This window comes from Hippoglossus stenolepis, chromosome 22, assembly GCF_022539355.2.
Source record: "Hippoglossus stenolepis isolate QCI-W04-F060 chromosome 22, HSTE1.2, whole genome shotgun sequence".
NCBI classification, from domain to species: Eukaryota; Metazoa; Chordata; class Actinopteri; order Pleuronectiformes; family Pleuronectidae; genus Hippoglossus; species Hippoglossus stenolepis.
The window spans coordinates 13595237-13608485 of NC_061504.1; the positions used below are offsets into that span (position 1 = coordinate 13595237).

The 13249-nt window shown below is 43.3% G+C and overlaps 1 protein-coding gene across 1 annotated transcript; it reads left to right on the forward strand.

Annotated features, from left to right (window-relative positions):
• Positions 1-6358: 6358 nt before the first annotated feature.
• Positions 6359-9804, forward strand: LOC118101779. Its single transcript, XM_035147766.2, has 3 exons — positions 6359-6426; positions 6693-8121; positions 8569-9804. The coding sequence occupies exons 1-3, from the start codon at positions 6360-6362 to the stop codon at positions 9665-9667; spliced, it is 2595 nt and encodes an 864-aa protein (XP_035003657.2). The 5' UTR covers position 6359; the 3' UTR covers positions 9668-9804.
• Positions 9805-13249: the final 3445 nt, after the last annotated feature.

The following is a 13249-nucleotide window of genomic DNA, read 5'->3' on the forward strand; positions in this document are numbered from 1 at the left end:
CTGGTGGCTGTTTGGAGTATAGGTCACAAACTCGGCCTCCTCCATGTTAGTGGATGGGATATGAGCCAAATTAAAAAGCCAAATTCCACGTAAAATAAATTTTACTCCAAGATGGTTTCTGTCATTTTAGGTAGTTCTAATCACGCTGATGTTTGTTCAAGTGTTCGGTGGGAACCTTGTTACATCAACTCCACCCCCCGATCACTACCACACAGACTCCAAATGCCCAAGATGGCAGTGCTCGTATCTGGGATACTTTGGCTTCATTTCTTTATAGTTTATTTACAGTCTGTGGGGTTGGCTTGGTCAGAATCTGATCTGTCTGTGTGTTTGGTTGTTTAGTGTGTATATGCAGAACATTTGTCTGTTTGGCAGTGTTGTGTATATTTCCACTGTCGTTTGTTTGTTATGCAAGAACTACTTGATTTGGTGGATAAAATGTGCGAATGCGGATGTAGCTACCTTTTTATGATGAATCATTTGAAGTATCAGATCACTTCTTTCTGTGATATGTTCGCAATAAGAACTAAACGATCGTGTGTATGATTGCTCGGCCTTGGCGGAGGCTCAACTGGGTGCCGTTATACTTCTCTATGGGTTTGATCCAGTGAATCATCCCCATAACACTTGTGTTTATGGTCTACTGTTGATTAAGATATTGATTAAAGCAAAACGCTGGCTATAATATGTTTACAACATGAGTGCTCAGCGGTCGATTTCACATGCTGCACTGACAGAGGAAATCACGGGTGAGAGAAAAATAATATGAATCTGTGACCTTGTCTGTCCGTCCTCGGCCTTGTTTTGCACTGTGACAGATTGCGTAATGGCTATGGAGAATTGTTAACCAGGCCCAATGACCCACATCACCCAGCAAAACAATGTTTGTCCATCTGTCCCCGTGTCCTGCTGAAACAATACAACCCCTATATACATCCTGTACATTCTCCCACCCTCTTACTTCACACTTGTTGCTTCTGCAGCGATTTCGAATCCTGTTTTAAAGTGCATCCGCGCCGCCGTGGGTCACAAAACAACAAAACCCGCAAGTGACAAGTTTAACAGCGTCGACCACTTGACTGACTGCAATATGTCGTGCGTCATGTAGCATATGGTGGAGCTTTTCTTGGCTGATGGCATCAATAATCGGTTAAGCATGCACATAGACACACACACACTGAGCGCTATCATTAATAGGCTCTAAATGGAGATTTCAGCAACATATGAGTCAGTCTGGAGGAACAATGGAGTCACTTACAGGACAATAGGAGCCGCTCTGCTACAGTGCTTCAGTATTGCTGCTTTGACGTAATATGTGACGGCCAAATGTCAAAGCTGCGTCGCATTGATGCTTCTCCACTTCACATCAAGGGGAAAAATAAATAAATGGATTCTGCTGTCTTCTCCACGGGAAACATTGCTTTTAGGCACATTTTGCAGAGGCTTGCACGTTCGAGTCCTCAGGCTCTATTTTCATTATATATGGGCATGATCTGAAGTGCATTTAGGGTGCGTCCAAATTACATTTAGCTACTTTACAAGTGGAAGAAAAGGTTTGCTGTGCCAGACGCATGCTTCGAAAGGGTTGCACTTAATCTATTAATAATGGGTGAGTTTTAAGCATGCAATAAATCAATCAGAATGACGTCTCCCTGTAGAAGTCCGGTGTTTGCATTTTGGCAGATTGATGTCAGAATGGGAAATGTGCCAGAGAGAATTGTTCACCTGCCTATAGGGACACATTTCTGTAAAGTAAATTGTTTTTTTCTTATTTGTTAAAATGTTGAAAAGGTTTTATTAATAAAAATAATGTACTCCTCATGCCGTAAGACATATTAATGATATTTATTTTTTCTTTTTCAGACCATGTGACTGTCCAGCCAGTCTTTCCACACCTGACCTTGTTTTGATCAGCCTGTCCTGACCCTGGATGTGATGTTTGAGGAGCTGACTGACCTGCAGGTTAGATAAGCTTCATTACTACCAGAGAAATGGGTTCTATCCAGTTTGAGTCTTTGATTCAAAGGAACAGTGCCCCGAGTCCGAACAAGAGCCTGAATGCTGTGTTATTTCTGCTTGAATCTCCCATTTCTCTTCCTTTTCCAACCCCCCCCGACCCTCCCTTCCTCTCCCATCTTTTTTTTCCCTTTCTTGTCATGTTGTACTTACTGACACAAGAACTCCTCTCTTAAACAAAAACACAAGTTTAATTTGGTGGAGCTATTCTAGGCAGGGTTAAGACAACAGCGTCCAGGCCGGAGCCTCTGCTTATGATGACTCCCTCCCTCTCTGGGGGGGAGGGAAGCAAAGGGAGGAAAAATATTTGGACGTTCTTATAATGAAAAGTATGAAAGAAAGAATAACACAGACTACACAGTCTGGTCGCTGATTTTTTTTTTAAATAACATTTTAGGTTTTTATTAATCTCAGAAAATTATCCAAAAATATTATCAATCCTTGACTGTGACTGGTCGCTATTCTGCTGCCAAAGGACTTTTGAACTGCGATGGTCAATGTTTGTTAATGTTTATTGTTTATTTATCCCCACATGTCTGATACTGGAATCATTTACATTCATTTATATTTTGAAAACCTTTATTTGTTTGCAATGTTTCAGTGCTAGACCTTCATCAGATCTAGCAGGACAGTGTGTTTATTTTACAAGGTGAGTCCTATTGCGGTCACAAGTTCTGCTTTTCGAGGGGAGTCCTGGCGGAGAAACCAGGAGTACGACATTCCCAACAACAAGAAACCGACAGCACGTGATAAGGCTGATATTATAATGAGGGTAATTTAGATTGAACATTAGACTGAACATGAGAAGATGTTGCATCAAAGCATTTATTCCTGTCTTGACCCAGTTTTCCAGGATATCAGGGCACTGGTTTTATTCCCGGTGTAAAAACTGTACAGAACCAAAAGTGTGGTAATTACATTCAGTTCAGGACACATGAACATGAGCAATCTGTTCTGACAGAAACGCACAAGGATTAAAGTTCATTTCCATTTTGAGCTGCTGGGCCGGTAAGTCACGCACACGGCACAAATGTGTGTCTGACGCTCTTAGCCAACAAATTGATCACCGTCTGTGACCTTTGCCCTTTGCCCTTGTTAACCCGCTCCCCACCACCGCCACTGCTGCCATCAGACAGGCTCTGAGCAGATGGGAGAGTTTGGAGGGGGAGGGTTTCTTTTTACACAGCCGTGTTGTCACTCATGCTTTAGTTTTTTTTCCTTCTTCTGCCTGTATTTAATTTTACTCATTTCTTTGTCTCTTTGTCACCCTCCTCCATGGATTTATGCCCTGTAGATACACAATATTGATGTTTGGTCTGTTTACTGTAAATTAGATTGTGTGTTCCTCCACAAAACCCCAGGGCAAGCGGCGTAAATGTTGTCATCAGTTATCTGTCCAATTACCATAACCTACATCAAGATACACCAGAAGCTCTGCAGTGCCCCTGCATGCACAAACAACTGCAATTACACACCTTTACTCGCTTTACACACCAACAGACACACACACACGTACCCATTCAGACCCATGCAAATTCCTCACTGAGCTGCGAGGCCTCTTACACACGATGCACGCTTGTTTTTCTGTTTCTGCTCCACTACTGAGGTCAGTGTTTTTCCCTGTGAGGTCAGGGCACACCTACAAATGGGTTTCTTTCTTCTGACCAAGCCACAAAAACAAGAGAAATATCAGAAATTCATTTTAAAGCAAAGATAATCTTTAAACTTTCTCAAAAATATATAACTTTTGCCTGAGAGACAGATAAAGTGGCATCAAAACGGGGTCAGAGAGGAAGCAGGATCCTTCTACAGCTGTAAAAATGACATGGAAATGTACGAAATTGAATTGGGTATGGACATTCTGCCTTTGCCTTTCACATATGAAGAACACAGCAGGAGATTGTTTGGTTCTGACACATTCACAACAACAGGAAAATGTCCAATATATTCCGGTGGGGGGTGACGCCTGGGTGGAACGTGTGGAAATCATCGACACCGGCGTCGGCCCTCATCGCCAAAAGCTCTCGAATCTCGTTGTTGTTCCAAGTTGACATCTTCATCTGTCTATGACACCTTGAAACTCCATCAACGGTGTGAATTCTCCGGAACATAAAATTCCCACTTTAAATCCCACAATGACGACATCCAGCAGCCACTGTAAGACACAGTGTTATTTTTACTCTAGAAACAGGTGCAGGTGTAATAAGAACCCCCCACCTCTCAGCTTCTTCCATTATTGCTGCCTTTCACACCTCCGCTCCTACACATGACGTCACCTTCGACAGGAAATGAGATGCCTCAGCTCAAGTTGTTAGAAAACACTCCTCTAGCTCTTCTTACAGGCCTTTGCTTCAATCAGCCTCCTTTTCCTGTCGTTCAGTATTCATGTGGATTTGCTTTTCTTTGTCATGGTCCAGAGGAAACGGAGAATGGAATTGGCCACAGACACAAACACAACATGGAAACCTCAGCCGTGTGTTTCCCATGCAATGTTGTGCAAAACAAAGACAATCAGGGACACTCAAAGGCAATGGTATGTGGGTATATGCTGCCTCTCTGTGGCTTTTTGCAGGTACTACACCTCGTGTTTAATCAGTCTCTGCTTCCTGGGTCAAAGTCCCATTCTCATAAATGCTTGAGCAAATAACCCGCTGAGACCCACCTCATTTGACAACACAATAACTGTCAATACCTCAGTGAAAATTTGCAGGGACTCATTTCTCAAAAGAAAAAAGTGTGTTTTAACCACAAAACGAAATCTGTGACGCACAGATTTCGTTTTGTGGTTATATCTGCATTATTTCTTTGTTAATATATATGTAAATACACTATATACACAACAATGGAGACTGAATCAGATCTTGTATATGAGCTGATATGATGCACAATGTGATCAAAACATGTAAGAACGCAGATAGGATTTTGATTAAAATGAGACTCACTGAGGTGTAAAAAGAACATCCGATTTTTGGAACCTGAATCTAATAATATATTGAATAACTCTGTCGAATTTGTTAGTGAGAGAAAAAATACCATAAAGAAGTGCTGTATGAATGTGTGCATGATTGGGTGAAGGTGACTTGTAAAGCGTTTTTGAAAGGGCGTTAAGACTGGAAAGAAGATGTCGCCTTGGCCTCTTTGAAACTGTGATGGACACCATGTCTGTAATAGTTACTCTAGACCTTCTCCAAATTCGGTTTCCTTACATTTGGACTTCAGAAAAACAGTCCGTACGATGTGAGATAAAGCTCATGCAAGAATCCAGCATGAACTGTTAGAAAAAACACATAATAAAACCTTCAGCGGTTGCACATTAGCATCAGGAGCCCCGAGACTTCCTATAGTACAGCAGGTTATTAGCAAAGGGTCAAAGGCCATGCAGTTTCCAGAAGCTACTTGTCACCCCCATATAACCACTGGGATGCTAATGTCTCCACTGAGCGGAGCAAACAGTAACCACTCTAAAAACCAGCCGTCACCTCTGACCCCTCTTCCCAAAGTTGCTCCTCTTTCCCGCTATTGATCCTCCAGATTCCTCTGACGTCGAGGGTAAGTGTGAGAAGTCTCTTCCAGATAAAGGCATTCGAGGAGTCTTAACTATGTCTCATCCAGAGTGTGTGTGTGAAAATTCACCGATACAGAGAGGGGACGCTGAGATGGATCATTAAAGACGTCTGTAGCCGGCGGCGCTCGGTGCGTGCGGTTCAAAGGTTGGCCCCGTCACTTCGGGACCCTCTCATTCCGCTCAGAGAGGCAGGTGTAGGGTCAGGAGGATAACTGACTGACAAATGCAAGAACTCTGCTCTGACACATAAGGAGGCCAAGCTCATGGTAGGTAAGCATCACTCATCGGTCAAACTCAATGAACAAAGGTGTTGTATTATGCAGGAAACCTCTCAGATCTTTAGGCTGTGTTGTGATAATGTATTTTTAACCCATACACTTTGTTGATTTCCTTATTTTTACAGTCGCACATGTAGAAACGATAACTCTTGCAAAAATATTTCTGTCTAATTTCTATTTATTTTGATTTCTAACCTTATTTGTAGAAACATTTTGGAGCAGTAACCGTTAACTTTGGTGAACAGATATATCTTCCTTTTGTTTACAGAAGAGCCCACAAAAGTCTTACTATGAATAATTCAAAATCATTCTAAAATAAGAAAAAAAACATCAAGGCGATTGTCAGATAGGTTTATTCAGCAGGACCCAGGATGTGTTACAAGTGTTAAAACCATTAAAAAAGGTTGAGCTTAAAAAACATTTCCATCTAGAAAGTGCTGCTCTTCATGAGTTTATTCTCTCTGTTCTGATGCTTTTCCACACTTTTTTCCTCAGATAAAATGGAAGCACTCTTACCCCTGCTCATGTTCTTCACAGTACCTGGATATTCATATGTTCTGCAACCAAGTAAGTCGCACATCAGGCCTTTTTTTCTGGTAATATTTCAAATTTAATGACTTCAATTGCCCCGATAATGACAATCCTACAATTAAAAGACCATAAACGCCTCCATGCTAATTATTTCATGAGCCTCTCAAAGAGAATGCTAATCTAGATGCTAAGATGACTCTAGCTGTTTTACTTGTTTTACTTGTTTTACTTGTTTTACATGTTTTGTATTTTTGCATAAAATGTCGTCTTCTAAGGGATGTTTTTGTTTTATTGGTTTGTAGAATCGACCGTGACACAGATCGCTGGGCTGGACAGAGACCACCAGTCTGAGTTGAGAGGTATTTTTATATCGGCAGAGGAGAGGGGAAATGGGGGGAAGAGGGAGCAGAGGAGTGAAGGAGTGAGTCCAGAGACGAACCCCGTGAGGACGCCTGTCAAGAGGGAAATGCCTGTGGAGGAGAGAGGAGAAGATGGGCTGAAAATGGACAGAAATCAAGGATATGAGAAAGGAATCAAGGAGAGGCGGAATGCCCCAAAGTCAAACCCCAAAAACTGGTTACAAGTGAAAAGTCATAACACAGGGACACAAGAAGAAGAAAAATATGATGACACAGATGTGAAATTTGAGCAAACGGAGAAGCCGAGACAAGAACTAGTGGAAGAGGAGAGAAAAAGCAAGCTGGTTGCAGGGATTAGTGATTATTATGACAGAAGAGGAGACGCTCGTGAGGATGAAAAGATAATTACATCAGAGAAAAGAGGAAACGAGGAAAGAGAAGAACAGGGGGAGGACGTTAAAAATGCAAAGAATAATGAATGGAAGGAAAGACAAAGGGAAGATCACATACTAGTTCCTCTGTTAAGAACAGCCCCTGCACAAGTGGAATCAGTGTCTGCAGCAATTAACACTCTGACTCAAATTCCTCCTCGTCGTAATCATCATAATCTCGCTCCACTAGTTCCGGTTACACCCACACTGGTTCCTCCAATCTCTTCCCTCCCTTCCACCCCTTACGCAAAAACTAGTCCCCAACTTTTTCCTCCTGTCGTCTTTATTCACAATCCCTCGGTCTCAACTGTGGTCCCTGGCGAGGTGAGGTCTGTCTCGCCGGTTGAAGATCTCCTCTTTGAGGAGATGAAAACTCCTGGATATCATCTCAAGCAGAATCAGGAAGTGAAGGCTGGTCCAAATGTAGCACAAGAAATACACACTGTCGTTCAACCAGAGAGTGAAATTACCCCCAGTGCGCAAGAAGCAACACCGAAACCCAAAGAAGCAGAAGATCTAAGCACAAAAGAACCGAATCGTACGCCAAAGTCAAATGAAAACATATCCACAGCTAAACTGGTCAATTTTACACATAAACCAAACATGACACAGGCCACAGGCAAACCAGGATCAGATAAACTGATGGAAAATGACACCAAACTCGCAGTGAAGCAAAATAAATCGTCTCTTTCCAGACCACCAGTTACCGAACCTTCAGCCAGACCACGGCTGGCAACTGCCAGGACACCTTCAACGAGGCCAACGAAAATCAACAGAAGCAGTAAAAATAAGAAGGTTAGAAAGTCCAAGGACAAGAAAAGAAAAAAGGACAATAAGACCAATAAAACTCCATCTGAGAGGAAGAAGAAGGTCACAGCGCCAACGAGCTTTCCTTACTTTTTAGACAACTACTGTCCACCTGAGTGTGCCTGCTATGGAAGGTAAGACGATAAGGATACTGATATCATTTACACTTAATAATACTTGATGTAATAATCCAACTTGGTGACTGACATGTTATGAATGAAGCAAAGGAATACAAGTTTGACATTTTAGGAAATATGATTGTTTACTTTCTTGCAACACTACCACTCATGTCTATACGGTAAATATGAAGCCACAGCCAATGGCAGGCTATGTTAGCTTAGCACAAGGGAAAGCCTTAGACTGTATGTAAAGATGGACGACATAACGGTTCCCCAAAGGTTAAGCCAAATCCTCTCGATTGCTCCTTGGTGGTTGGTCAACAGAGTGTAACTCATTTGTTGAGTCCATACAAATGTCATATTCCATATATCACATACAGCCTGATGAAATTAATTGTCTGATTGGTGTTAGAATAGTTTGGTAATCAATAACTGAACCTGTGTCTCATATTGTTGTTTCAGAGTGGTTCAGTGCTCAGATAAAGGTGTGGGAAAAGTTCCTTACGGCATTCCCTATAACGCCCGCTACGTCCTCCTCATGAATAACCACATCGACAGCATCCAGTTGGACCTGCTCAACGAATACGTCTCGATGGAGTTCCTTGTGTTGAGCAACAATCGGCTCACGGACGGCGCCATAGAAGGCGCCTTCGAGGGTGTCCCAGCTCTGAAACGCCTCTATCTGGACAGGAACCTCCTAGAAAGCATTCCAACGGACCTTCCATTTTCTCTCGAGGAGCTCCGTCTGGACAATAACCATGTTGGGGTGATGTCTGAGGCCGCCTGGGCCCGCTGCCCCGGCCTCTTGGTTCTGAGCCTCAGCAACAACAGCCTGGGGAACAGATCTGAATCTCTTGCTAATGCAGTGCTCTCTCCTCTGTGCAACCTGCGCACTCTGAACCTGAATCACAACCAGCTGACATTGGTCCCCATGGGTTTACCGCTGTCCATCAAGGAGCTGTATCTCAAAGGGAATCTCATTGAGCAGTTCCGGGCAGGAGCCTTCAATGGAATATCAGAGCTGGTGGTGTTGGATCTGAGTGCAAACAGATTGACAAACAAAGGTCTTCTCAGGGAGTCCCTCCTAAACACAACTAGCTTGGAAAGCCTCAACCTGGAAGGGAACAGACTCAAGCAAGTGCCACGTCACCTTCCCCGCTCACTCAAAACTCTGAATCTGGAGGGAAACCTCATATCTTCCATAAAGAAAGCCGCTTTCAGCACCGTGAAAAACCTGGAACACCTGGGCTTGGCTCGGAACAAGATCTTCAAAGTTGCAATAGGTGCTTTCAGGATGTTGCCTGTCCTGCACCAGTTAGACCTGTGCCACAACACCTTGCGCCAAGTCCCCCGACAGCTGCCGCAAGGTTTGCACTCGGTCGCACTGACGCACAACAAGATTCAGTCTGTGCCCCGTGACGCTTTCTGCTGGGGCAATAAAAGTCTGAGTCCCAGCAGGCTCGTACAAGTGCAGCTGGAACACAATTTAATTGACATGGGCAAGTTGGATGCACAGGCTTTCAGATGTTTACGGGGATTCCAGGTGGTGCACTTCTACTGAGCCACTGACAGATACACGAGAGGATTATAAAAACACTTTGATTGACACCCATACTTTTCAAGCTTTATCCCTTTCATGTGCCAGAAACCAATGAAACTTACCAACGGGTTGAAAGAAATAAACATCTATATATTTAATGTGTGTGAAATTCAATTTGTTGTGTGTATTCCTCACTCTTTGACTGCTTTCATGTCATTAATTCTCCTCCCAGATTATTTTTTACCAACATGCCTCAAAGATTAGAGTGGTCCTGTTGCATTCATTCAAAAATTACTTGAAACTTTAATGAAATGGTTAGTGATAAACACATTTCTCAAATATATTTTATCTCTTTAATCTACCTCCGGTAATCTGAGAGCATAAGAATCAGAAAGTGAATGTGATGTTAACAGAAATATCCACTAGATGGCAGTAATGTATAGGGAAATGGTCGTGAGGCCCCTGTAAAATGAGAACTTGAGTTTGACTCATTTTCAGTCAGCAAATATAAAGTTGCACCAAATAAAATACATATGCTTCAGGAAGTTTATCTTGTGGGTAAAAAGGTATATTTCAGGCTCACCCCTGCACCACACACACACTCACTCACACACACACACACACACACACATTGATGCACACTGACAGAAGTCATGAGAGAGTTTCACAGACATGGAGTGTTTATGGCGTTCTCTTCCATAAAACGTGACCGTATTTGATTTGACCACAAGCCTGGGAACAAATAACTCAGAGACAATGAGTGAAGATTATTTTTGCACGAGAGTAAAGAAGAGAAAAAAGCCAAAAGAGGAGAAAAAGCGTTCGCCCACGTGGAGGTGCTTAGCACTTTTCTCTTTTTCCCTCTTTCCTTCAGTCTAATAAGTTCACTCAGCGACGTGGCACTGCACCCGTACGGCCTGGGAAAGAAGAGCAGGAGGAGGGGGACGAGAGGGAGTGCCAGGAGGAGGGAAGGAGGGGGGAGAGAGAGAGAGAGAGAGAGAGAGAGGGAGAGAGGGAGGAGGGAGGGGGGTGTGAAAAGAAGAAGGGAGAGTGAAGGGAGGGAGGGCTCGAAGGATGGATCCAGGCTCCACTGGCTCGGTGCGTGTCCAGAAGGGAAGAGCCTCGTCTGGGCAAGCGAGCTCACCAGCACCTCCCTACGGTCCAGCAGGACCCTGACCCCGTATCACAACACCACATGTCTACCTGGATCCCCCGGAATCACTCCTCCCTTCTTTTTTTGTCTACTTTTTCTTCCTCTCCCTCTTTCTTCTCTTGGACTCTTTCTTTCTTGCACTCTATCCTCCTAAAGTTGGACCGTGCATACCAACAGTATGCGAGTACCTGTGTGCACACTTGTTTCCACAGTAGTCTGGTGCCTGTGTGCGTGGAACTCGCATTTATAATGATCATGTGAACTGCTCCCTTGACAGACTCTGAACTCATGCGCTCATTTAAGTCGTCTGGCAGATGGTAGAATTTATTTGTGCTCCTCTGTATCCTGTGCTGGATACAGTCTGATACTGAGGCTTATCAGGGAAAGATTAGTCGTAGTAGTTTAAGTTCTTGTTTACTTGTTTATTCTCTCTCAGGAAAGCTCGTCTTTGTTTGTGTGTCACTAGTCTGCTGTTTGAATAAGTTGATTTTTAACTTATAGGCCTTAAATGTTCTGCCTAAAATAGGAAATCTTTGTCTTTTACTACGTATTTTCACTCAGACATAACTTTGAATCCAGTGTGAACAGATACTGTCTTGGAAAGAGGTGGCACAACTCTAGCACTTATCTCTCCAGTCTTTGTCCGATTACAATGTCTTCACACAAGAGCCTTTCAGTCTTCTCATACTTTCCAAACTAACATTTAAAACATGTTTTTTTTGTGACCTTTAAACACTTCACTCATAAACTCGTAGAGGTGTAGCTGCAGATCCGAGCTCTTCTTGTGATTCACGTCTCTTACCGGAATCTGACCACACAAAAAGAGCAACTAGGAAGATGAAAAAACGAACCGAGGGAACAGGATATTAAACCACACCCTGCTTGTGAGCCAGCCAGACGAACAGACACACATCAGAGTTGTGGTACTATTCAGCTGTTGTTCCAATCCTCATATTTATGAATCTTGCAGGCTCCCTTCCAGTGATGCATCTGGAGCTGGAAAATATCGGGGGGGGGGGACGTCTAAAATTCTCTATAAAGTTGCTGACCTGTATTGGCAGCTTGTAAACGCAAATGCCGCAATTTTGAGCAAATTTTAAGTTGAATATTAAAAGTTTCATGAGCTGCGGCAAGAATTTTATAGATAGCATTTAGGTTGTGTTTCAGCGATGGTTGTAAATGACAGCGTGTAATTTGTGGTTGTTATTTTTCACATTGATAACTGAATGCAGCTTCAAGAAACACACACACACATGTAGTTTTGCTCTCTTTCTCTCTAACACACACACACACACAATCAGTTTCTCTCAGTGTGCTGTACCATGAAAACCTCCCTTTTACTGCATTCAGCCCCTAAATCCATCCCAAACCTGAAACCCACCCATCTCAGCTAACTTAACCTTTAAACCTCAAACCAAAGCAAACCCGAATTTTAACTGTAACCTTAGGACCAAACTCATAAGTTAGGATTGACCACAGTGACCTCACCCGCCTGTGAAACTCTAACTTAATCTCACAGGGATATAAAGGTACGTGCAAAGGGTTAAACGGCCTCGGGAGAGAGGAGCAGAGTGCTATTGCTTGAGCGAGAGGGAGGTGGCGCTTGAGTTGAGCCGAGAGACGGGGGTGACACTGCGGAGGGAGGGGAGAATGAGAGGGAGGAGGGGATAGAGAGAGAAACCATGGGAGCCAGAGGGACCTCCAGACACACACACATACACACACTCTCACACACACACATGCATACAGCCCCTCATCTGCTCCTGGTCTGGACACACACACATACACAGGAGCATACAAATCAGTCTTTTGCACCAGGGTCACGCACATGTGCAGGAAGAAAAGCTGTGCATTGTCAAATTGTCATGTTTTTCACATACAAAGCTTCTCACTCACTTTTAAAGACGACTTCTGCTGCAGCCTGTCCCCTGCTCACACACACATTCATGTGCACACATATGCACTCTGTTACACCGAGGCTCCACAAGGGGGCCTGTGAGGGATCTTATGCACAGATATGGCAAAACAGAGAAGCAGTCTCTTTAGCTTTTAGTTACAGTCTTGAAAAAAACTTTAATCAGTTATATAAAGATAAAAAATCGACTTAACATAACAGTTGGTGCGGTTAGGAGAGATTTGCATGCACACTCATCAGGTGGCTATTGGAAGAAAGCAAAGACTGAGTAGTGTGCAGCAAATGAGACTCTACAGACGTCTCATTTTAACTAATGCAGATTTCAGAGGTGCACTGATCTCCGGACATACTCCTGAAATTAACAGGAGGGGCTATAAGTGAGAACGCAAATGCAAATCCAGGTTTTTTTTTCTGCTAGCCCCCTAGTACAATGGCCAGCAAATGTCTTGAGTGAGCCCATGTGAGAAAACAGCAGGAAAATGTCCAAAGAATTCTCAGCGAGCGAGTGGGCGTGTTCATCACATTTCTAACTCAC

Coding starts and splice junctions, on each gene's coding strand:
- LOC118101779 (XM_035147766.2), top strand. CDS start 6,360: ATGGAAGCACTCTTACCCCTGCTCATGTTCTTCACAGTACCTGGATAT. Junction 6,427..6,692: donor TTCATATGTTCTGCAACCAA/GTAAGTCGCACA, acceptor ATTGGTTTGTAG/AATCGACCGTGACACAGATC. Junction 8,122..8,568: donor GAGTGTGCCTGCTATGGAAG/GTAAGACGATAA, acceptor TTGTTGTTTCAG/AGTGGTTCAGTGCTCAGATA.